This window comes from Periophthalmus magnuspinnatus, chromosome 3, assembly GCF_009829125.3.
Source record: "Periophthalmus magnuspinnatus isolate fPerMag1 chromosome 3, fPerMag1.2.pri, whole genome shotgun sequence".
Lineage (NCBI taxonomy): Eukaryota > Metazoa > Chordata > Actinopteri > Gobiiformes > Gobiidae > Periophthalmus > Periophthalmus magnuspinnatus.
The window spans coordinates 25,541,787-25,568,538 of NC_047128.1; the positions used below are offsets into that span (position 1 = coordinate 25,541,787).

General features: G+C 39.0%; 1 protein-coding gene across 2 annotated transcripts in view; it reads left to right on the forward strand.

Moving 5' to 3' along the window:
* ntrk3b (neurotrophic tyrosine kinase, receptor, type 3b) overlaps nt 1-26,752 on the forward strand; it is a 222,742-nt gene that overhangs the window by 100,882 nt on the left and 95,108 nt on the right. Inside the window, exons 6-11 of one of the 2 annotated variants that reach the window (XM_033990909.2) lie at nt 596-738; nt 3,234-3,375; nt 13,624-13,935; nt 14,504-14,518; nt 17,318-17,355; nt 19,236-19,338. In XM_033990909.2, the coding sequence (XP_033846800.1) occupies nt 596-738; nt 3,234-3,375; nt 13,624-13,935; nt 14,504-14,518; nt 17,318-17,355; nt 19,236-19,338 (753 nt within the window). The remainder of the gene's footprint in view (nt 1-595; nt 739-3,233; nt 3,376-13,623; nt 13,936-14,503; nt 14,519-17,317; nt 17,356-19,235; nt 19,339-26,752) is intronic. The other variant, XM_033990917.2, reaches the window with a different exon arrangement.

A 26,752-nucleotide genomic window follows, 5' to 3' on the forward strand; every position in this document is an offset into this window, starting at 1 on the left:
AATGAAAAGTGATTAATTGATTTGGTGTGTAACTATGCAGACACAGGCGCTGACAGGAGCCGATTGGGGTGGGAGAAGTGTGTGTGTCTATACGGGTGAGCATTTATTGCATTGTGGGGACTAAAATCAGTTCAAACACTTACAGCATCATGGGGACCTGTCTGTTTTATAGGGGAAAACATCAGGTCGCCAAAATCTGTTATCATTAGAACACCAACATGATGAGCAAAATAGCCTTTTTTTGAGGTTTTAACAATGATATTTTGCTGCTCGTTCATCAAATACATTCCTGTTTTTGTTTCATTCACGCTTAATACAAAAGTGTCTTCTCTGAGCGCTCAAAAATGCTCCGTTTGCATTTTGCCTGAATTGTTGCTTACAGGTAATAATCCAGACTTCTCCTGTCAGGATTGCTACAGCCAAAAGCATGTTTAAAATGGAGTTAAAGCCACAACCGTGCGTATTATGGGTTCTTTTACGTGCAGATGTTGGTTAGGGTTTGGGTCAAGTAGTGACTATAGTTAAGGTAAGGATCAGTCTCCAGGAAATTAATGTTAGCATGGAAACACAACTGTATCTTTTTGTGTGTTTTCAGATTTGCCAGAGATCAGCGTGAGCCATAGCAGTGTTCTGGCCACAGAGGGCGATAACGTGACAGTGAGCTGTAACGGCTCAGGATCCCCTCTGCCTGAAGTGGACTGGACCGTGGGCGGGCTGCACTCCATCAACACACACCTGGTATGAAACAGGGAAGCAAACACTGAAAGCTTAATTCTAAACTGTTTATGCTAAACAGAATGTATGCAATAACATGATAATACAAAATATCTCCTACCAATAATGACTCAATAAGTTGTGTTAATGTAATCAAATAATTGTAACGCGTTTTCCATGGCTTTTCACAGATTTATAATGGAAAGTGACTGTTATTATCCTGGTTTAAATTTAATACTTTGGTCGGTTTTTGCATGTTTCATTTGGAGTTTGCATTTGTTTACATTTGCAACTAGAACCGATAAAGCGCCAGGTGAAAAAACACAGTTGCTATTGCAGTACGTCCCATATATTAGTTGACATTGGATCAAAACAAACTGGTATTGGTCATCACTACATCGAACAAACACTGTAGAGTTAGTTAAACCCCTAAGGAATTTCTCCCATTAAGAATAACTTTTAAATCCATTTTAGTTTTAGGTTTTCTTATAATACACAGAGGATTTGGTCCCTGCCTTTTCTTTTATGATTTCTATGTGGGGTTACAAACTGAATGCTGTTTCCGCTCAGAACATTGTGATGGTAAATAATTAAATTCTGAGTAATCCCTTAGCGACTTGCTCTAGCATATTGTTCATTCCCAAACAGAAAAGAAAAATTCAACTTAATTTTGAATCCTTTCCACAAATACACACTTTTACCAACCAATACAGCCTGGATGAATTCTCCTTCCACTCGATGGGCCTCAGGGATTGTCAACACAATAACTACTGCAGAGATAGACCACCACAACAGGAGAAGTCCCATTTCCCCAAATAGCTGTGGCTGTATTAGTCTTCAGTGTCTTTAAAGCTCACATGAAAGTTAGCTGCACCCGCGGCTCTTCTGTCTAAGGAAAGAGGAAACTGTAGCTCATCAGGACAAATGTGGGAGACCTGACTGTGCCATAGCTGCGAGCAGAGAGCGAAGTGTGTGTGTTATACCTAAGTCAGGCCTGCCCACTCAAATCACTGTCAAGTTAATACAAGGGACACTTTTAACTCAGCAATGTCACGACCAAAATAAGAAGTGATGTGACGGCGAGAAAACTTCATAGATACAATAGCTGATAAGTACAAATATATTATGAAGAATTTTTGAAAAAAAAAAAAAACACAGCAAGATCGTTGTGAGAGTGATTCACAAACATAAAGAAAACATAAACATAAAACATACACACTTACCAGTTATCTAGCTTAAGCTCAGAGTTGCCCACTGCTCCCACGGATCTATAATAAGAACTGGATAAGACACTTTCCCTCCGTCCTCGTGCAAGATCGATTAGGATCCATAGGTACTGCAGCTCCTGGAAGCTCCGGCCCAAAAAGAAATCTCCCATAGAGCACACTGCATTTTTTGGGAATTCAAGCACTCGTGTTCGGCTGACAGGACATCCACAGCGTTCACAAAAGTCGGATTCTTCGGTATTTTCACAACATAAACTTTTTTGAATTTTTAAATCCTCAAAACGCTTAAAAGTTAGCTTTGTAAGATTTAGCCTAGCCCCGCACTGAGCCCACACTAGCTCCGCTTTGATTGGTCAAACCTGATCATGTGGTGCATGTTTCTGTCATCACACAGTGGCTGTAGCTAGGCCCCAGCCATAGAAGAAAAAATCTTTTGTGGCATTTCCATGCCAATGAGCACATGCCTTTGAAAACCACACAACACCATCTTTGATTCATGTTCCAGATTGTATTATACTTCCATGACTGCTCCTGACAGGTGGCTCGCGGAATTACGCGTCAAATGCAGGGGACAAATTTCACCACAGGCATAATGTATGGTGTATATCAGCTAACCTATATATAAGTACTTGATGAAGACGCTCTGTGTGACTGTTTTTTTTTCCTCCATGCTACAAGCGTCTTAGCTGTATCTGTAAATGTGATGACAGCAACATTATTGTGTAGCAAGTTATTCTTATTTATAGATATTTTAACATGATAATTGCATTTTTGACTGTAGTCATTGTTTTAAGTAAAAACACTGCAAACAGGCTTTAGATGAGATTTGCTCTTTTAGTATCTACTGAAACAACTTACACCCAGAGATTTATATAAAACATTGTTTCAATGGCCATTTTCCTAAATTCAAGTTTAACACTCAAATAAAAAATCTCTAATAAAAGTAAAGTATTACCTACAGCTAGAACATTTTTCAGTCATGTCCTTACAATACTTGAGGGGTTTAACTGAAAAAAAAAAAAAGGTGAAATTGAAATTATTATTTTATCCAAGATCTCCGCTTTAATTTTTGTGTGTGTCGACTAAATCATTATTCTGGTTTTAGGATTTGAAATATATGCATTTCTACCCATGCATTACTTTTATATAAACAAAATGTATATCAAAAAAATAAGACAGAGACCAAAAGCTATGAATGGACTTCATGTGTGAATTCCTACTTTAAGCCTAAAAGATAATGGGCAGTGAATGAATGGAGATACTTCTGTGTCTTACATGTTGCCTCCTCCACAGTCAAACGTTTACTGGCCGAACATCCACTCCATAAACCTGACTCTGTTCAACATCAGCCGCGACGACAACAACTTCCAGCTCACCTGCATCGCCGAGAACGTGGTGGGGATGACCAACTCCTCCATCCAGCTCAACGTCCAGTGTGAGTAGTAGAGTTACCGTTTATCTTTACAGCAAATTTGCAATTGTTTTTGCCATTTCATAATTGAAGGCGCTTTAGACCTTCAATCATTTTGTTGATAAATTGCTCGATGGCATCTTAGTTGACCAAATATTTGTAGTAGTCCACAATTTATTTGATTAGGATTGTAAGGATTTATATGGACCACAGCAGAAAGGAGAAAGAATGGAGTGAGTTAGCTGAAGCTTTGAGAATTACTGGAAATCCAAATAATATTGAGAGATTTTGCCACTTTTAGGCGATTATAGTTATACTGCCGATTTCAAAGTTGGAGAAATTATTTGACTTTTACCAATTCAGAACATACAAGTGAACGTAGAAATGAGACTAGAAGAAGTAGGTCAAGTCAAATTGGACACCTACGGATTACCTGCTGTAACTCTAGGGCTCCACTTACAAATAAACAACACAATCTCATTAAGACTGAATATTTACTCCCAGTGCTCTGGGTGCATGTGTTGACACTAAATATTTGCTTCTAATGAACTCATTTGCTTAAGTAATCTCCACATTTGCGTTGGACTTATTTTAAATGATTAGTGTTAGTGCTAATATGTTTACCCACTGTAGATAAATAACACCAATCGTATGAGCCGTGCACATGGGCTCTTGATAAGGTGTGTTTGACCCACTCACTCTATTTAATTATAAAGAAAATATAATAATGATAATAGTTACTCTGTAGTATAGTTTGTGTGTGTACCGTGTATATTGTGCTGTATGGAATCATAAAGAAAACATAACAATAATGATAACAGTTACTCCAATATCCAGTTTGTATGATTTGTCTTTTTTATTTTTATTTTTTGTTATACCACGCAGCCCGACAAAGACACTACAAAATCTAAATTTGTCTGTCTCAACTGTAGCTAATTCTGAATCTTGCTAAATGACTGTCAAAACTGTGTCATGGTTAGCGCTAATATAATCAACTGCACTACCTAACAACATTTACTCAAGTTGTTTTTCCGATTCATTCCTAAAATTAGTCTTTTCCTGCTTACTTGCCTGTGCCGCCGATGCCCAAACAGTTGCACAGTGTTGTGTTGTTAAAGAGAGCTAATCAGTGTGCCTGCTGTTGGACTGATTGCATGAAATAAAAGCCTGTTGACGACCACAGAGCTGAGGCTTTCACATTAAAAGGTTATCAGACTGTCTGTTGGATTCGTGTGCAGACGCTGTTTGTTCCATCGGCTTTAGGGCAGTGTACAATGCGCTTACATAAAGTCTAGAACAGCTATAATGGTACAGCAAAGTAGCAAAAATACATCTCACTGCACCAAACAGCACAAACTAGACGGGCAGGCTTAAACAATGCTTCAGTACATGTTATAACCCAAACAAAGCTGTATTTTAGGCTGTATGAAAATTGCATGTGTTTCAGGCGTCACACAGTAATGATAAAAAACAAAAAACAAAACAAGTATTGATACATTGACACCAACTGAGGTACTGAAACGTATAGATTCTCATGCCAAAAAATCCAACAAACAAATCTAAAATCCCAAAAATACCATGTTGAGGTCTAATGGTGTTGGTATCTGTATTGGATCGATGTTATGATACCACAGTAATACTTAAAATTAGATCAAAACTCTGAAAAATGCGGGTAATTCCCATTATTGGCAGTGTGTATTGTTGTGTCCTTGAGCAAGACTCTTCAACTACCTTGCTTCCATTGCCTGCCTACAAGGGGGAATGACTGTGAATGCTTCCATGATGTAAAGCGCTTTAACTCGTGTAAATCTTTGTAAAACTTGTACCAAACACACACAGACGCACATCATGAACAGTATTACTATATTGCAATATACAATATACGTATAACACATACAGGGATATTCATTGGTATCCGTTTTCCGTTTACAGGCACCATTTTGAGGACTTTTGACCATGCGAAAGATAAAACATTTAGCTTCGATTTGTTCTTTGCTATTTTCACTAGCATTACTCCCATATATACAGACCATCAAACACGAGACATGAATTGCAATATCCAGAACCTCTTTTGCATTAGCTTTTCAACAGATTTATTTCGACACGACTCATTCTGATATGGGCTGAAATAAATCTGGCAATAATGACACTGACAGGCTCAAAGAATAATTTACAGCTGGATAGAAAAATCTGCTGTATCCGAGCGAACAGGCAAATTATGCAGGTACATTTAGGATGCAATGAGGTGTTGCACGGCTCCAAACCAAGTGAAACTGATGTAGCCAATTAGCAGGAATATAGCCTGCAGCCCACATGAAAGCCTGGCCTCCATCTGAGCACAACACGATACGGAAAATAACACCCTCAGCAATGATACAGCTATGATTTTACTAACTATCTACATTAGGAGTTTGTACTATCAGGTGCACATATGGTTTGCCCTCTGGACCAGCCCTGGGTGCATTAGACTGATGGAAAATATATAGAAAAAAAACAACCAGGGGCTAGGGCAGCAGGCAACACAATTATTTGGGGAAAAAAAAAAAATCAATTATAACTTGGATTATTACAATTAAATGTTTTCCAATAAATTCATAAGACTAGATTATAGACTGTATAAAAAAGTGGACTAAGGGAGTGTGGCGTCACCCGCAGTATTCAGCTCCAGTCAAATGAAGCTCATCGAGGCTAGCGGTTATAGCGGCGAATTTGGAGTAGATGTCCATATTTGTAATTCCGACCACAGGTATCATAGCAACCAAAGTGCCAATCAGGAGCTGTTTGAGGGCTAGTTTGAGGGGGGAGGCCGCTTAGCAACGCTGTCAATCAAACCTGTTGCTAAAGCTAGCCAAAGCGACCTCGGGCGAAAGATGGCAGCTGATTTGTCTGTTATTAATGTTCATAGCTTGATTTACGGACAGAAAAGCGAAATAAAAATACCAAGATCATGTAGATCGGTTAATGCAAACATTTTAAGAGCAAAATGATGAGCCTGACAGCAGCAGTTACAGAGAGAGGGGCGACAGTTTTCTAATGTAAAATTAATTGGAGCCAATGTCGATGGAGCCGGAAAAGCGCTTATGATCACTTCGTATTTGGAACATGGCGGCTAGCAGGTTATTCCATATATATGTCCATATATATACAGTCTATGAATATTTCAGGGAAGACTGAAATATGAACGCCAATACAAAAACCCCATACATTTCAAAACATGGTTGCAAAGCATGGCCTGTCATGATGATTGCAATATCCACTTATCATTCAGTACATGAAAGTTAGAACAATATACTGCTTAATATTTATCATGTGTGCATTTTCTTTGCAGTAATGGGGAGATTTTTGTTATTTTTGTTGTAATACGATAAGATTTGAGCTGTAGAGGGTTGAGTAAGTAACTTTTATGGCTAATTACTTGTTCATTCTGCTATTTATTTGATGCAGTTCAGGGCTTTTTATGTTGGTGTTTATTTTAAAATAGTTTTATTGAGATTATCCTGCTTTAAAGTAGTTTAAATATTATCATTATACTTGTCTGTAGCCATATATTGTGCTTCAAAATTTATTCTCGTGACAGGCCTAGTAAAACTACAAGGTCAGCTTTTCTCATTTTCTCATTTTGGCAGTCAGATTTCAGGGGTGCTATGGCCTTCACCCTCGTTTGTAGTAGTATTATTCTTAGAGACAGTACAGTACAGTAAAGAAAATGCTCTGTTCCACCTTATGATGTCATATAGTGGTAGTTTTCAAGTTAACTACATTTACATTTAGATCAGTAGAGATTAGCAACGTTACAACATACTTCAGAAAATAGCGTAATATGGGCCTTTTAACTGCTAAACAAAGAAGAAAAGAAGGACATTTCTGACATATAGAAGATGTCAACATTGCTAGCAGCTTTTGTGCATAATAATGGAGACAGAATGTTCTTTGCAGAGGAACTTGCATAACCGAGATAATAGTAATCTTTACAGTTGCTAATTGCGAACATTCATATTACGATTTTAACTCAATTTTGATTAATCCCTCACCTTTAACATGCTCAATCCTATAAACCAAGACTGATAGAAACTCTGTGACATTTCAGTTGTAAAGCATGATGCATTGTGGTTATTGTAGTGCATCACCCCACAGGACAGGGGCCAGATTTGTCACCCATTCAGTCAGTCCCAGAGCAGCCAAGGAGCACAACAAAATGACCGATTGACTTTCAACATTGAACAGTCTGCAGACAGTATATACTCGTACATACACCCCCCCAGGCATATCTGCTGCTTCTTTTTCTTCTGTTGACACTCTCCACTGCCGCCGCTGCAAATTAACTTATTAAATTTTCACCACATGCTCTGATGGTAATTACATTCTGTCCCCTGTGCCGGCTATTGTCTCCGGAAATGTCATAAAATAGCTTAAACTGCAGCTTGGATTCGGGAGTAATCTGATTGACAGCCAAATTAGAAGCCGTCAAGAACAAGTGACTGCAATCAAAAACTGGCCCCGCTGTCTTTAAACTTAGAAGAGGAAGTTAAAATGAACAACAAAGACTACGGGGGAGCTATTGTTCTGGTGTTTAATACTTCCTATCTGAAGCCCTGTATCCTCTTCTAGTAAACCTACATGTACATGAAGCATAACATTAAAACGATTATAATGCCTGGCAATGGTTGGTGTCAAAACTGTCTCTTTAATAATCTGTTATTTACCTCACCTGCAGTGGTCGTGATTTGTTAGCATTTTAGACTTGTGCCCGTAGTTCAGTTGTAATTGACCGAATTGGGTGATTAGCCAATCATAGAAACACATTGGCTTTCATTTATTTACATTGTGGTGAAAAGGGTGTATATTTGTGTGCATATTGTGCATACGGCAGTGGGAAGTGGTATTCATGAACCTATGTGCAGAGCTCAGATCCTACTGTACGTACAAGCAGCTAGTGATAAATACGGTGGATGAAAATCAGCGTCATTTGAATGAAACAGCCCAAAACATTCATGTTTGAAGTGGCCTCACCCCCGAAATTTACAGAATGAGAGCACAGAATATGCTGCGTTTATCTGAAGTGGAAATCATAACGATATAACAAACATAAAAAGAAGAAATATGTTATGTTGGCTCACTGTAAAATGTAGCAAATATGTGATTTGCAGCAAACAAATCTTAACCTTTAAAATATCCTATCCTACATTTGTTATTTAATTTTTTGTAAACATGTTTGTAGTAGCCTCACCTGAACTAGTGGAGAGCAGCTCTCGTTCAGACCGGGCTCAGATGAGTTGCATCAGGGACTGGTGTTGGGAGCCTTGGCCTGAGCAGCTCTTTTCTCTGGGAAGAACCAACTGCACAGACGACAAACCCTTAGAACCTGATATAACGGACCAGAATGGATCATGCTTCAGTCTGGATCTTTGCTCTACCTCGGAACCAGCCGGGCCCATTGGACAAGGAGGACAGACAGCCAACCTGCCCAGACTTAACCTACTGCACACTGGACTTGCTTTCACTTCCCATAACCAGAGCACGAAGGATGGAGCCGCCTATCTGCCAAACCCATCTGGACTGGAGCACATTGCACTGCAGCATCACTTTCCCTAGAACCTGTGCACGGAGATGGCACCATAGCTCCATGGCCTGTACAGACCGAAGGGACAGCGCGCTATGGTGAGCGCTACAACCATGTTGTACCGCTGTTGACTGCTGCTGTTACCCGGACTCAGTGCTTCTGTTCCGGACTGGTGTTCAGCGAGTTGTGTCCAAAGTTACGCATGTTGCTGTTTTATATTTAAAACAATGAGCTTATGTCATGTTTTCAAGTTTAAACAGGTAGCCTCAACAAGAGTGAACTAGCAAACACACTTTGGTAAAAATGGGCCATCGTCCATTTGTACCAAAACAAACATGGCTTCAGAAATAGGTCACAATAACAAGTGTGATAAAAGTGTTGTTACATAAAAAATAAAGCTCTAACATGGTACTATGGTACTACATAAAATCCCAGCTAGACAAAAACAAAAAAAGTTCCTTTTTGATATTGAATGATAATTTGATATAGTAATTATAGCAGCCTATACGACTAGAGAGAGGTCCTGAGCCTGGACCTTGGTCAGGAGCACCTATTGGGGCTTAGGTTGATGGGTCGAACTGCAGTACTTAGGGGGGAAAAAATCCACCTTGAGAATACGCAAACATTTCTCAAGGAAACCACATGAGATCTGGGAATGTAATGCCTGGCTAACATCAAATCTCATTTCTATTAATTTTCTTTAATAGGTTCCCAGTCAGCACAAGGTATTCTTCGTAATTGTCCCCATTATTACAGCATTATGTGATCGCCCCTCCCTCTGGAGAATGTAAGCTCACTATTCTAGCTGGAACATCCTAATCCCAGCTCAGGGAAGCCCAGGGGGATGTGCTGAACTCTAGTCCTGTGAATATGTTCGTTGTCACTGTTAGCCATGATCTGCTATCACTGTAGTGACTGACATTTAAAACATACCAGCACAAACGCCATGTAACCTCCACAGGCCTGTGCCCTCTCTGATCTAAGCGATGTTCTTATCAGAGCTTGTCATCTGTATGGACTCCACCAGAATGCCATGTTGTTGCAGAGCGGTATGGAACGGTGTAATGACTAGCATTGTATCGACTGCCACACGCCTGGCAGAAATAGATTGGTCCCCAACTGTCCATCAACTATTTTTTCCAATTCCTGTTGTCTTGTCTTTTCTTTTTCCCTATATGACTGAATATTTTTTTTCTTACTGTTATGTGCTCAAAAATCACAGCCGACCCACGCCTCCGCTCCCAAATGCTCTCACGTACAGCAGCTCTAGCCTTTAGTTCAATTCAATGACTTGATTGTTACTCTTGTCACTTAGAAACAACATCGCTAAAGCGATTTGCCAAATGACAGCTTTCAACTCTGAGAGATGTTGATTGTGTAATTTGGGGTAAAGTATTGTGCTAAAAACACAAATCTATTAATTACACACATTTTCTTGATTGCTAGCTCTCACACAATTTACTTATTTCTTCCCTCCTTTTCACTTTGTCTATGTAGATTTTGCTGCTATTTTTTTTTTATTGTTTAAAATGAGGACTCAGTTTGCATAACATTCTATTCACATTCATACCATTTTATAATAACTACTCATTTTTTTTAAATAAATCATGACTTTATTTAAAATAGTATGTATAACATTCTTATAATTGTTTATGAATGAATGATTCAGGGTTAATACTCCTTATGTAACTTTCTGGAGGTGGCACATCACCTGCATGATTCCATGGAAATATAAAGTTAAAACTATTCACCATGGAGACCGGTTTATGCCGTACTGTGTAAGATTATAGGAACAACATTTCCAAGGAAACAAGAAAGTGGAAGCCAAATAAGAGTCAGTTTTGTGGAGATTTAGTCATACATATTGTGGCTTTATCTAAGCGTAAGAATATTAAGTAGTTACTTAGCTTGATTCACTTAAATATGACTTCATTATTTATTAAGGCTAAGTATGGTGTAGTTAATTATGATGTGTTGCCAATCATTTTAGGAAGTGTGTCTTCTTTAACAGCACACTTGGATTCACATTGGTGTAATTCACAAAAAGGGGTAAAAAGAAAAGAAAAGAAAGGGTAAAAGGGAAAGAAAAGTTTTCTTTTAACCAATTCAAATATATCATACGCCTACACCAGCCTCATTCCACATCCCCGGTGCGGTGTGCTGCTCAAAATAAGTACAACCAAGTGCACAATATTTTATATGTATACCTGCGTACTTGGTAAAAAGACATAGCTTCTAAGTTTTCCGTCCTATACTTCACAACTTATCTTTCTGCACTTGTGGTTGGAACTGATGTCGCTCCCATGTTTTTTACATGTTTTTTACATGTTATTTACAGATTACCTCAAGGGCTAAGCAAAATCCATCTGCTCTGAGAATATTTGCTAGACAATGGTAAATTCTATATTCTAAACCTGACTTGAGGTGGTTTCAATAATAAAATGATAATGATTGCAATTAGGTATGGAGTAAATGTATTCCATTGCCAACTCACAGCACGAAGAACAACATTCATGAATAAGAAATGAGTAAACTCCAGCAAACTCCAGACAAAACATTTCTGTGCGTTCTGCACATTCACATAATCATGCATGCACAAACTGCTCAAAATGATAATGTTATTTATAACGTGTGATTAGCAATTTGTCCCATTCTGGGTGTCCAATTGGAGCACTTTCCTCAAACATATTGGTTAAAAAAGCTCTGTCATATTTGAGGCAATAAACTGCTTCACTCCTCACTGAAAGGCTGAATTAGGAAATGGAGGAATTTCCCTAATTGTTCTTTATTTTAGGCTGTATAGGAGCTTTGGTGCCATAGTGACTCCTGCCTGTCTGTCTCATATCAAGAAGGTCTTAGGTTTATTTCCTGTAGTGGGTCGAGCTTTTCCAATCCGGAGCCAGGTTGTTGAAAGTAGTGGCCCTTCCCGTCCACACCGCTGGTTTAGCTTAGCAACGCTGTCAATTAGTTAAACCTGTTGCTAATGCTAGCAGGAGCGACTTCAGGGAAAGAATCTTGGTTTTACAGACAAAATAGAGAAATAAAAACACCAGGATCATGAAGAACGGGTTAATACGAACATTTGAAGACCAAAATGACCAAAACACTCACTGCAGCAGGTACAGAGAGAGGGGTAACAATTTGGAACAATTCTGGAAGTGTGGCCATTATTATTTCCTGTTTGGAACACAGTGGCCAGCTATGTCCATTTATATGTACAGCCTGTATTCAGTATCTAAAGTTTAGACATATCTTCTCATTCAATGTTTTTTTTTTTTTTTTTTCTGCATGTCTAGGACTTTTTACATTTTAAATACAACAAATATATGAAGCGTGATGGATGGAATTGTGCAGCAAAGTAGTAGTTGTAAATAACACCCTTTGCTTTGTTGACAGCACTGTAAACCCTTGGCTTCCTCTCAGTGAGCTTCATGATGAAATCACCTGGAAATGGTTTTCACTTCACTGCTTTAGCAGGATTCTTTAGTGGAATGCCAAAACTGTGCAAAGCAGCGATCAAAGCAAAGGGTGGCTATACTTAAAAAGTCAAAAATATGTGTTTGGAGTTTTTTGTTTACTACATTCCATATGTTCGTTCATAGTTCTGATGCCTTCAGTGAGAATCTACATGAAAATAAAGAAGAAACATTACATGAAAAATTCTGTCCAAACTTTGACTGGTAGTTTCTTTCTGGCTGCTCTGGTTTTACTGCTCATGTACTACAGGACTCATTTAACAGATTCGGATTTGGAGCAGGCCTTCCCCGCTTAAACAAAATCCTGAAATATATCTGTAGCCATTGTCGTCATTACGCATTACAGTTTTAATCACCTTTCAAAATAGCTTTACAAAAATGGAGCAAACAGCCCATGCTATTCCTGCTTAAAAAGCTGCTTGATTCTAGAAATCCGCCAGTGCATTTGACGCTGTGAGAGAGAGTGCAGGTAGTGATTCATCGGGCATCTGTACTGTTGTGTGAATGAGATGTCAGTATGGAGGTGATACACCCGGCTCACATGCAGCCATAATCTAGTCCTATGCTGTAAATAGGATTGCTCACACATATTCCAGCAGCAGTCCTTGTATGTGCGCTGCAGTAAGGGAGGGGTTCTGCCTGTAGAACACACACACTGTCAGGTATTACCAAGAGCCAAATATTTCCCTTTGATGATCCTGCTGCAATAGTGAGTCATGCACAGACAAATCAGCCGATGAATTGTTTATGAAATGTATCTGATGGTATTAAAGTGATAAATTGCCTCTCAGCTCACTGGCCGTAGTGTTGCTACGTGTCACGAGCAGAGTTTGTTCTGCTCACTGCCCTGTGTACCGCACTCTGAAACAGAGACTGGAATGACTGTGCTACTGCCAGGCAAAAAACAATGTAATAGGTGTTTTCACTGTAACTCTAATGTGCACTGAGTTCATTCTGCAGCTCCCGTTTTGAGTTTATGCAGGGAATTACATTAGGCTTTCAAGATCCCGTGGGTTATGGAGATTTCTAAAGCTGTAATGTTTTATATAGAGTGCTAAGTATGTTAAGAAATAGCTATTTCATTGTGGAAACAAAAGTATTCGACCAGGAGTCGAATCTTATTCTAACATTACGCCTAAATGGAACTGCATCAGCAGCAGTGTTTGTTTGTAAACACATTTTACATTTCATTTACATTTGTGTATTTAAATATAAGTGTTGTTCTTTTTTTTGCAGTTCCTCCAGTTATCCTGAGACTGGCAGAGCCCGAGCAGCGCCATGACACCTGTATCGAGTTCACGGTGAGAGGCTACCCCCACCCCAAACTGCGCTGGTTCCACAAGCAAAAGGAGATAGTGCAGAACAAGTACATCCGCACAGAGATGGACTTCTACAAGGATTATCTGGAGGGCTGTCTGACCTTCCAGAACCCCACACACATCAACAACGGCAACTACACTCTGGAGGCCAGCAACGCCCTGGGCACAGTCACTAAGACGGTGTATGGACACTTCCTGTCCGAGCCGGACGCCGACATAGAGGAAGGAGGTGAGCAGTGCAGTGTGGCTTCAGATTACTCTGGACAGATGCAGAGTCCTGAATACATGTCCCCATGTTTACGACTATACTCAGGCCAGACCTACTGACAAAAAAAAATGCCCAGATAGATTTACATCTCAGACACTGCCTTCAGTCCTATAAGATTTCATCAAAATAGAAATAAAAATAAATTCTGCCATACTGGCTGACAGTCAGTGTGGCCTACTTCCTGAGAGAGGTGTAAGGAGCACAGGTCTGTGACCTGTTGTTTCTGAGGAAAGTACCTGTGTGCAGAGTTACAGATGTCATTGTTGCAAAGAGCTGTCGGGGATGTTTAGATTTTATTAAAATGGGCCTTCCCGGGGTGCAGATGTGGGGTGAACCTGCTGCTGGATAGTCGCCAGGGTTCATACACAGTGCAGTCAGGTAGATTGTTCATTTAGGTTCACAAAGAGTTCACAGGGAGAGAATGAACCACAGAGGCAGCTGGATTTCTCCGCATGTTCAATACTCCAAGGTTAATGCCCAGTGTCAGTGTATTGACATAGCATGACTTTCATTGTCTTCTCTTTTACAGGCCTAGTGGAAGTAGGTGAGTAATTGTATTTCCAAATTTAGCCTTAGCTTTATATTTATGTCTTTGTCTGGTGTGATGCACACACATTTATCTGTGTTCAGAGCGTAACCATGGAGAAATTTGTGGGCTTTGTGTTGCTATCAGTTCGCAGTTAAAACCGTTAGCATGGCAGCTTAGCTGTGTGGGCGCTGACTGCATTCATGGAGGAAGTTTGCTCTCACTTAGCATACACCACTACTGTATACCTTGCTAAAGGGCCCTGTTCTAAGCTTTAGACGTCTGAATCTCTTCTCACTATTGTTGCCTAATGTATTTAAAAGGCATAACAAATTCTACTTTCTGATATGTTTGTAGGATAAGTAATGTTTTGCTAATATTGTGCTTTGGTTTATCTCAGTTGATTGTAACCTTGTGTGTACATGCCCCGCCCATGGTGCTGTGATATGAATATCCATGTACTGCAGTCCTACAGCTGGACACTTGGCCCCTGACGCTGGCTCGTAAATCTGCAGCTGTGGTGTGGCTTCAGGGCCTTGCTGTTAATCGCTCAAACAAAGAGGGACGATCTGACCTTTGACCTCCATCACAGTCTCCCTCCATCTCCACACAAGGCTATTATTTCTCATCAGTGCTGGAGTATTAAGCTGCCGCCCGGTTGGAGAGGCAGATGAATGAATGGGTGCCCTGTCACTATACATAACACTTGTCTGATTATATAAAATGATCAAAACACTGTCATATCTGTAGATCATGCAATTACTGTCACCAATTCACAACACTCACTAGACAAGGTGTTTTGCCTAAGAACACGTCAGTAATATGCAGTGGGTTCAAACCTCTTTGTTGGGCAAAAGCTCTAATCACTGACTCTCTGTCGCCCCCCCTTTTGAAAGTGATGTGGTGTAGGGGATTCAGTGTTTGCCGTCAGACTAGTTTATAGCCATTTGACCTCGACACTTCAATGCAACATTTACTTCAAACTCAAAAATATATAAAAAGCCATTGAATGATCTTGTTTGCTGTCATGATCCAGGTAGAATAAAAAAAAAGTATAAATTAAAAAAAAAACATTTAGTGTAGTACAGTTATTGCAGGTATTGCTGTTTTGAAATACACTGTGGAGTCTTACGCTATCGCTAAAGCTCCTGGCTCAGACGGTTACTTTATAAAGCAGTTAGGACGGAGGAGGGCACCAGTGAGGAGGAACAGAGATGGTCGTTAGGGTGCACTCACTGGACTATTGTAGCCGTGCGTCTCTGAGCCATTGGCAGTCTCTCTACCATGTGGCCATTAATTTGCTCACAATTACTGCGTGCTGTCCTGGCTAGGAGCCCTGTGCCGGAGTCACCCCCCTCACACTAGTTCATTTGGTTTCACGGCTCTGTGTCTGTCCTTTTCTCCTTTACTGCTCCAGTCGCTGTCCCCTTAACTTTGTGTGCGTACTGGTGTGACGCATGGAATTTTAACACACTATCCAACAGGAATGACAGGGAGTCGGTCCAAGTCTGATGAAGCTGGATTTACTGGGGCACTATGTCCTAAATTAAGCCCATTTAATAGTGTTTTAGAATGTTTATTTTGCACTTATACAAATAATAAAATCTTGGCTAAGTTGCAGTAACACTACTTAGTTGTGATCGCAGCAACCACTTGGTATTACAAAGCTTCTTAAGAGTTGAAATATAAATTCTCTTTGCCTTATATTCTACAAACCCAGTCAAGACAATAAAAGAGCTCATAAGCACTCAAAGCATATTTAATCTGTCAAAACAATAGGAATCTCATGCTCCACCAACAGATATAATGCAAGTGAACTGGGTAATGTAAACTGACTTGTGGAGTAATTTCAAACACGGCCCACCTAAGACCCAGAGTTGCAGCAATGGACCAATTAATGACACAGTAATATGGACAAGTAGAAGACTGTTGTTTGCATGTACTTTTTGAAAATAGTCCTATATTACGCAAAATTGATTCATGTGAACTTTTTGCTACGCTAGAATGTTGTTGCCACCTCAAAAGCATACCTGGAGTTGTTTTTTTGTTTCATTCACACGTTTGAGTAATCTTGCATTATTAGTCTGTCTACATCTCTGAAGCTCTAAATGCTTTGTTCCACCTTGTGATGTCATTAAGTGGTAGTTGTAATGTTAACAGCTATGTTTTGCTTCAATTAAACTGCTTAACTCTGCAGTACACTAGAATAACCATACATTATAGCCTTAAAAAAAAAAAGTATTTTAGTTTAATTTTTTGTTCAGATGAGATAGCCACAGATAGTGTACACGCAGGGGTGTCAAACACATTTTCACTAAGGGCCATCAAAGGGCCAGAAGTAAAATAAATGTAGCTACTTTTTAAACTTGTTATTTAACTGTTTCTGTATTTATTACTTATTCAAGTTACAAATATTGCATATGCATTTGCAAAGATGTAAAAATATGGCTGTGTAACTGTGTATCTCCTGATAAAACAACATTTTAAGACCATCATACCTTTTAATTTACACTGTCGAGGGCCACATGAAATGATGTAGAGGACCACATTTGGCCCACGGGCCTTGAGTTTGACACATGTGGTCTACAGTATCTGCTAGTGGGGGACTGCAGATGTTTCAACAAGGATTTGAGTGAAGGTGTATGGAGTTTAAAAACACAGTGGAGCATTTCCTGTATCACCACAAATATGCAAGGTTTGTGTGTTAAACATGTGTGAATGAAACAAAACACAACACCAAGGAAACAACATCATAACATAGAACAAAAGTGTAAAAGTATAATATGGGCCATTTAAACTGATATTTGGTCTTTTCAGGTGGAGAAACTGGTCGACCAGAAGAAGACACATTTGGGGTGAGTTGTGAGTTATTTATGCTACTGTACTGTTCTCTCACATCTAAATAGCTGCTTATGTTGTGGGTGACACACAGACACGAAGAACTATTCTGCGTTCTCAGGGCCGTTGTAGTGAGAGTAGTTGATGATGGCACGCGCTGTCTCTTGCAGTGGGCGTACTTGTTTTGTTTGTCTGCTGACACGAAGGGAGGCAAATTATTTCCACTGTGGTTTTAATTGATAGAGGTGTTAAAGGAGCAATGAATTATGGGCTTTCCCTCGGTGGGCTTTTTGACATGACGCCATGGGAACAGCGCAGGTGTAATTAATAACAGTAATGATGGTGGTCATTCGTTCACAGCTCACTGCTCTACTTCCAAAACAAGTGCATGGGACTGTTAGATCATTTAAAGGTATGATATTTATGACTCAAAGGGACTACAGTCACAACTGAGCTAAATTAATCTTATCCCAGTATAGATATGACATGAGATATGCTCAGAAAGTCTAAGGTAATTGAAGGATAACTTTGGGCCACTGCTTACTTACAGCTAAAATTAACTTGTTCTGTTTTTCACATTTTTAAGACAGTAAGTATCAGGCACATCACCTTTAACCTGCGTTTTGAGGACACAGTTTAACATATACACATTTCACAAAGCTCTTATTCTGAAGAGCTGCATTAGCACTTATTTATAATTGGCTGCAGGTGCTGTACCTTTGTGATTATTCAGATCCAAGAGCATCCTTTTATCATCTTATCATTTGGTTTTAGTCATACAATCTGGCAACTTAAAGTGTAGCGGTTATACTTATAAAATATTGCAGAAAAAAAAAAAAAAACTGATGTAAATGCATAGGTTTAGGTTAATAGTTATTGATAACATTATATTTGTGATAATACTACTTTTTATATCCTTAGGTATTTGTTTAAAAGATGTGTTAGAAATATTGGCAGCAGTAGCAGCAGTTCTAGTAATATTGTAGTGAAGGTTGCACAAGGTGGTAGTACTTTTTACTTGAACACAGATCTGAGTGTTATTTTATCCCTGAAACCAGATTAAACTCAGGTTATGTGTGATAGATAATGTCTAATAATAATATTAATCATTTAAATCAGACGTGTATTCTTTAATAATGATTCCTCATTATCTCTGTCAGGTAATAAGGCGCATGTAAAGGCTTTAAATTGTGATGGATCATCTGAGTAAAGCTGATAAAGTTAACAGCAGCGTTGCCATGGCGAGCAGCCTGGCAGCTCAGCTGTTGAGAAAATCGAGACGTGTTGGTATAAATGATCACTTTTGTGTATCAAAATCTTTAGATACTATAAGCTAATGACTTAGCTTTTTGTAGGCTGTCAGATGGATCCAATGACTAATTTAAGGATCAGACAGGGCTCAAATGGATTTCACATCTAATTACAGTGCAGGCATCATCTTATACTGGGTCCCTGTAAAGTCACACAGTCTTGTCACTGTTATTTTTAACTGTTTTATTTACTCCATGTTATTGAAAAAGTAATGATTGTTTCCATAGTTACATAGTTAGTGCTCCTTTGAACAGTCTCCCTGGCTTTAATGTGAGACTGGGCAGGCATTTCTGAAAACCCCTTTAGCCACTGCACAACAAAGTCACCCCTGTTATTCCCCTTAACACCTGAGTAAATAAATCTGCCTGTACATATATTTAAATGACTTCCTGTTATCTCCAGCGTATCATGCACAAGACAGGTGTTTACTTACAGCAAACTGGTGCAATCTCACAGAAAGCAGTCATCACAATCAGGGGATTAGAGTCTGATTTTGTCGTTCTGTCATCAAAAATGTGCGGTGCGTTTTGAAGTTTGCTCAGCTCTCTCATCGCTGTATCTGACACTGTGTTCCTGTTTTCCCCAGGTCTCCATTGCTGTGGGTCTGGCAGGATTCGCTTGTGTCCTCCTCCTCGTTCTCTTTGTTCTTATCAACAAATATGGCCGCCGCAACAAATTCGGTATGAAAGGTAAGTCTTTGCAAATAGCCGCGCAGACTGCCGCGCAAGCTTTGTTTTTGATTGTTATCAGTTCACAATACAATCCCTGACTTAATCTTGTTTTTCATATCCAATGCTAGCTATTCATAGTTTTCAGTTTACTCTGTCTATAGGCGCCATTTTGAGTACTTCTTGTGGGGTCCAAAGCGCATCAGCTAATCGAAAAGCATGGACATGTTTACAATTTTCGTTACAAAGGGATTGCACTTGTTTAATGCTAAAAGGATGTGACAAAAGGTGTACAACGTTGAGGAAAGAAGCTATGCTAGGCTAAGTTAGTGTTAGCAGTGACGAGCAGTAAGTGATATACATAAATATGTTTTTGAAAGGTAATTGTTTTTCATTTGATAAAAAAAAAAGCTAGAAATCTGATGTAAAATTGCTAGTTGCACCCGGAAGTGACATCACCACCTAACAGTCCCATAATATTTTGTTACTAATTGTTAATCGCTATGGCAACTGTGCACATTTTGCCTTTGAAACCCAGGAAATCTTTCATCTTGCCACTTAGGTCTGTTTGAAGGAATAAATTGATGGCTTGGGGCCCGGTGCATAGCTGGACACTGTACATGTGTGTTGCATGCAGCTGTTTTACATAATTTTTGCTAAAGGTTATGGATCTACAATCTTTCAGTCGTAGAGACAGCTAAATCAATACTACAGGGGGCCTTGCATGCAAACGAGGTCTATGTAGCGCGAATTTCACCTCATATATTCACTGGTGGTCGTGAATCGGAATCCTGAATTAATTACTAGACTGTGCGCTCTTGATCACGCTAGGAGGAACTCAATGGGATTAATATGGCTTTTGTACATGCTGAGCTTTCCTTTGGGTGAGATCCAGGTTGCTTGCTTATCGGTAATGTGTCGAAACGTACGCTGTCTTGGGCCTTAAGGATGCGAGGAGGATGTTATCGGTTTGAATTTACATTTAAGGATGCAATACGTAACTTTTTTTCTCGTGAAGGGTCCACCACCTGCTTATCTCCACACTAGGCAAATGACAAAAGGTGAGATCTGTGCAGAGGCAAGCCATTCAAAATAACAGTGTATTTTTTTTTTTTTTCAAGTTTCTATTTTATTTTCTTTTTCAAAAATTAAAAGTTCAATTGCAAATCAGAAAATTTGAAGTTTTTTTTTTTTTTTTTAATTTTTTTGTTACCATCTTTTACAGATTTTCAGTGAATATAATGATGAGTGGATTTTATCAAGGTGGGATGAAGTAATATTTTGATTGAGGTAAAATACGAATGCAATTACTTTTTTAAATGGCACTAAACTGTTGCCTAAACTTGTCGAATTAAAACGAAGTGTTGGCAACAAAAAACCTGTATGAATAAATGTGAGATAGATACGTTTGTGCCGTAGTGTGGAACATACAAGCCAATGGACACAACATCCATAAACATCTCTAAACCTGTTCTTTAGCTGGCACACTGTCTTAGGCCACAGCCAATCGTCCTGCCCTATCAAGATGCAAAGGCTTACTATGATGATCCTCCTCCATATGCAACGCTCCCTGCTGGCTTTGTATAGCCTATCCGAGTCTGCTCACGTCTCGCTATGCACTATCTGTGGCCTCAAGCTGTCCAATAACAAGCCACATATGCCCAGTAAACAGCATAATCATATCATGCAACGCTATGCCCCCATACCTTCAACTCCCTAATTGGCTTCTTTACAAGACCGAGAACTGTTATTTGCAACAGTAAAGACCTGCACAATATAATCAGTTACCATGGTGATTAATGTACTGACCTAATGCTATAGAGCTAATTAATGATGCGTCTAATAAGCGTTTATGTGTTGCTGGTGTCATGGTGTGTTTTGACAAGGCCCTTGTCCTTTTTTGTAGTGTAAATTGCAATGTTGTCAACAGTTGTGTGGCTGTACAGTATGCTACACATTTCGCTCATTTAGTGGTTCATTATTAATTCAGTAGCAGTCATCATTAGAGAGTCAATACGCTACAGCTGGTACTCCTCAGTCTTATTTGTGTATTTGTAGTTGACTGTAAGCAGATCGGCTCTGTGTTATCGCTCTGAATTTGTCTGAATTCAAACTCAAGCATTCCTATAGTGAATGTGAATTGTTGATTTTGTCAGTCCTTCAACTTATAATAATAGCTTGAAAAAAAAAAAAAAAAAAAAAGAACAACAGGGTTTCGCCGATCACAACACCTAATTATTTATTAATTTATTTTTATTATTCATTATTTTTGTATTTTTTCATCTTTTTTTTCATTTGCATTGTCTTTATCTCATTAAATCATAATAAATAAACGCATAAATAAAAAAATAAAAAAAATAAAATAATATAATATAGTAATAATAGCTTTGATTTATTGATTCATTCTCGGTCTCTGCATCCCAGAATTATTAAGTCACACAAACATTCATATATAGTTGATTTGGACCCATTATATTGGCCCATATCTTGCCTTGTGTCAGTATACTTGTGTTGAACCTTATAAAATCTTTCTGCATGCCCAAAGCCTGGTTGAATATAGAAGTCTGTGCAAGGGAGGGCATCATCATCAGGTTGGGCTCCATAATATTGAATAAACAAACATTACTTATGATTTTTCTGACAGAAATCGCAGTTTAGAATAGATTTTCGATTTGTAAGTTGAACTTGGTTTCAGTTCACACCGCACATTTCAAGCACGCTCAGGAGATGTAGCGTTGATAAAAGACCGAAAGAATCCTGTACATTTCAGAACACGGATGTAGAAGTGTAAACTGCGCATGAAAAGACAGGTTCTTTTTGTTTACATTCTATTACCTAAATACTGCAATTTTGATGTATTTCAAATTGCTATTTCAATGCTATTGTGCAGCTCTAGCATCAAGTTTCTTTGTAAAATCCCAGTCAACTAGAAAGCAGATGATTTGCTGTATCCTTCTTCAGGGGTTTCCTATTAGAGACCTGTACTGTTACTTTTAGAATGTCTAGTATTGAATGCAGTGTAAACATTACTTGGCAGAATTGGAGCAGCCCTCGGTTTCTTTATAAGACATCAAAAATCACTGCTTGTTTCCTAACATTTTATTCCCTGGAAATAAAAATGATCCCAGCATTTGACTTTTGAGGCGAATTGAAGTCGGGTTTGCTTTTATGAGGTGGCTATATTCTTCAGTACAGTTACACCACAATGTCAGAGCCCAGTGTCCAGATTCTGTCTATAAAGATTAAGACACGAGTAACACGGTTGTTCCCTTGCTCTTTTCATTTCCTGTAATGTCCTCTATGCCGCACAGCCTGTATGTTAGCTAGCGCCGCTGCCTTCACTGTCATCGTGGAGATTGGAGCTATAACATACTTTAAAGGGGAACCATGTCAAGTGCAGATACCGAGAGGGCTACATGTCGCTCCATTCAAAGGCCTGATTGGTCAGTCCAGTGTGCCGTTGTGTAAGAGTGTGTACTTCTGTGTATTTTTGTGGTGCGGAGAATCAGCTGGAAGGCCAGAAGAAGTCATTACCTTTGGATGGAGCCATAATGGATTTTCGCTCCACTAAATCACTGTGGCTCTTTTGGTCATTGGAGTTTGATCACCAACCGTTTCTGGGCTTCCAATGAAAATACACACGCTCACGAAGGCAAGCGACGGGTGGTGCGGTGTCTGAGGCCTGCAGCCAAGCCCAGCTGATCACTTACACTTCTAATCGACTGATACACAGGGATAGAGTGGTACAGGTCTGTCAGGCGGTCGGCACCCTGGCAACAGTTCTGCAGGAGTTCTGTTCTATAGTCTACGGTAGGGTTTATTGAAATACCTGTATATAAAAGTTTGGATCATATTGTGTAAGTATTGACATGTTAGTTGGAAAGTTGGACTTGTAGCATCACGTTTTCCAGCAATATTTTATCGGATGTAGGATGTAGGTTGTACAACAAGCCTACGCATTATTAGGCAGTGGAAGTGTGAGCTCTTATTATTCTGCTGGTTGTAAAAACTATAAATAAAGGTGACACATGCAATAAAATTTGACTTTAAAGAGCCCATATTGCACTATTTTCTGATTTATTGTATCTTATAATGTTGTTTCCTCATCACAAACATACCCAGAGTTGTGTTTTGTTTCATTCACACATGTTTAACACACAAACCAAGTTCTTCTCTCAAATAGCAAACACCCTGTTCCACTTTGTGATGTCATGTGGTGATATAGGAAGTGCTCTACTGTGTTTTAAACTCCATACACCTTCACTACAATCATATGGATAATTTCAGCCCTGGAATTGCTTATCTCTACAGAACTTAAGATAAAAATTAGCTTGAAAACTGCCACTACATGACATCACAAGGTGGAACAGAGTATTGTGAGCTTTGGAGAAGTGTACAGGCTAGTAATAAAGGATTACTCAAACATGTGTAAATGAGTCCAGGTATGTTTTTGAGGAGGTAACAACATTATAACAGGGGTTAAAGCACACAGGAGTAAATTTTGTGTAATATAGGACCTTTAAATTCCAGTTTTATGTATATACACACCCACTGCCCTGTACAGTTTTTCTGAAATGATACAGTACGTGTAGGATTCAGTAGTGTTGCATAAAAATAAACAAAATGTATACTAATTATAATCTCTTATAGGTTTCAACTTTAAACCAGGAAAAACACAATATGTCTTATTTAAGCTTTTAAGTATTTGTTGCAATTGTAGTGTTTATGCTGGAATTAATACAAGATGTTGACTGTTCCCAAAGGTGCTGTGAAATATTATTTAGCTTGTTAAATGGTGTGAGTTTACTTACCGAGCAAATAAAGCTTATAAATTGGGTTAATTAATCTCTCTGTGCCGACTTCTGGGTACCACATTAGCCATTTTGTCGTAGAAGCGTTAGTAAGAAAGCATGTGTGTGCTCTGCAAAGATCACCTGTTGCTTTTATCAATGTTGTTGTCTTGCCATCTCAGCAGCCTGTTTCTTCACCCAGACATTCACGCTGCAAATTCCAGTCAGCGGCGAATCAATCGAGCTCCTTCTGAAAAAGACGTGTCCCTAATAAGTCTAACACTCTGCTGTCATCTCTCGGTACGTCCCGCCTGACGATTACCCACCTCCTCCTCTGCCTCTGCTGCCTGCGCGTCGCTGTAAAACCTGTCGTGCATAATTCTCCCATTATATCTGTCTACAGCATCTTGTCTGTTCCAAGAATCATTTATTTTCAAAGTGTGCGATCTGGAAGCCTCCAACGGCAACTTTTAGCATACATTTCTGCCTTTGTGCGTAATAGGCTAAGGCTCCTGGTGTATCTGATGTAGCGTATTCATTAGAATGCAGCAGTGCCATGCTCGTTGCATACTGTATGAGTCATACACAGAAAGGCGTTGTATTAGTTATTCTGGGTCTATTATTACCTCACCGTACACATTTGGGATATTTTTGGGGCATTCTTTCACACTGGTGCTGGCAGCTGCTGTTTGTTTATATAAGCTGTAGATTATACAGGGGCTATTTATGGATGCTCCAGTACAAAATCCACCCACTCAGAATATATATAGGGTAAAGTGAACAGAATTGGAACAGACGAGTGAGGAATTGGCAGGAATATAAAAAGTTTTAGATTATGAGGTTTTGCTTTCAAACCTATGTTCAATATTCTTTAGAAGTATATGGCAGGTACAAGCTTTAATAGAGGTAGTGGTAGAATTAAAATGTGACTCACGTTGAGCTAGGCTTTGTCAGGACTGCTTTAGCTGGAGGATTTTACCTATTGTGCATGTTATGGGTAGTAGCAGTACTAGTTTTGGTATTAGCTCTGGTTGAACCATTAGCAAAGTAATATATCCACTACTATTAGTACTAGGATAATTTACATTCAGTATGGTGTTTTACATTTTGAAAATCTTTAGATAGTTTGTTGTGTTGTCAAAGTAACAAGTAACTATGTAATTATAAAATATAGTATCTGTCCAGTTACTCCATTATTTTATCTTACTTGTGAATGACGCTCAAATCTACCATCAATCATTAGCACTTTTTATGTCACCATATAGGTTCAAAGTTATTATTTGTACCCTTGGGATGTGTTGTTGTGCAGTGCAATCAGACATAGACCTAGCCTCCCGTACAACACACACCCAGACACACAATGTTTCAGTTGTTTAAAAGGGTCAAATGTAAATGGCACTGCAGCTCGATGAATCGATGCCGTTCCCTTAGGCTGAGCTCACTATTGCACTGGGGTATTGGCTTCACAGGTTTTTCATTTGGAAACTGTATTACTGTATTCAGTTAAATCTATTATTCAGCTATTGATTTCGCAAAGCAGCTGACAGGACACATTCACGTCTGGTCCACGGAAACACTAACACGAGTCTTACCTGTCGAGACTAGAGTTGGTCTGTAAAATACTTGAATGTAAATGTTTTGAGTACCTGTATAAAAAGTGCAATATAAAGCAAAGATTTTATTTTCTGATTTAGCTTGATGACAACATATTGTGCCACTATCTTGTTCAATTCAAATGAAAAATATAAACCTTTGCATTGACGTAGTTGTCTGTATAGAAATCACAATTTAAGAACTAAACTATAGGAAAAAACAACATTTTCCCTTTCAATTGAGTAAGGTGGTAAAAATTTTCACTATACATTAAAATTTTGATACTACAATACAGGGTCAGTACTCAATACTGATTCTAATACCACAATAATAAACTTTCTTTTTCACCATGGGGCCTTATACTAGTTCTGATAAAACTCATGATGATTCTAACTGTTCCCACAAATCAGTATTTAGTTTTGATTCTAGTTTTAGTATAGATTAGTATCTGATTTTCAGTACTTTTGCATTGACGTGGTTGATTTCAAATGAGTTAATCTGGTTTATGGCTCATATCTCTGTAATTACTGGCACAAAGTTTCACATGAGCTTTCATAATCTCTTTCACCATAAATACAAGTAAAGTTATTTTTTCACAACAGCTTCAGAGAGTGGTGCTGTTCTAACCCCAGAGATGTGAGTGTTGTCAGTTGAAAGGACTTTAAGAAGTAAGATTAATATGTCAAGTTTATGGAGCAAGTCTCTAACAAATAATAATAACAACGGTTCAACATTTGTCCATCAAAAATTAGGATATTTCATTCAAAAACGCTGAATCTCAAATAGATGTAGTTCTATAGGCCCCTTCCCCGCATCTGAACCTATGACATAATCAAATCCAAGAACTTGAACGCAACATATTACTGGTGCAATAATATCCCTATACATCGTGCAATCATAACCCACAGTGTTGTAATCTTGCAGACCCCCTAACACACATTCTCACACGGAGCGGGTACAGCCAGCGGCGCGGTGCAGGCCCGGTGATGGAGCTGTGTGTCAGGGCAGCTTACCCCTCTCTACACTACATTACCTGGACCAGCCGGGGGATC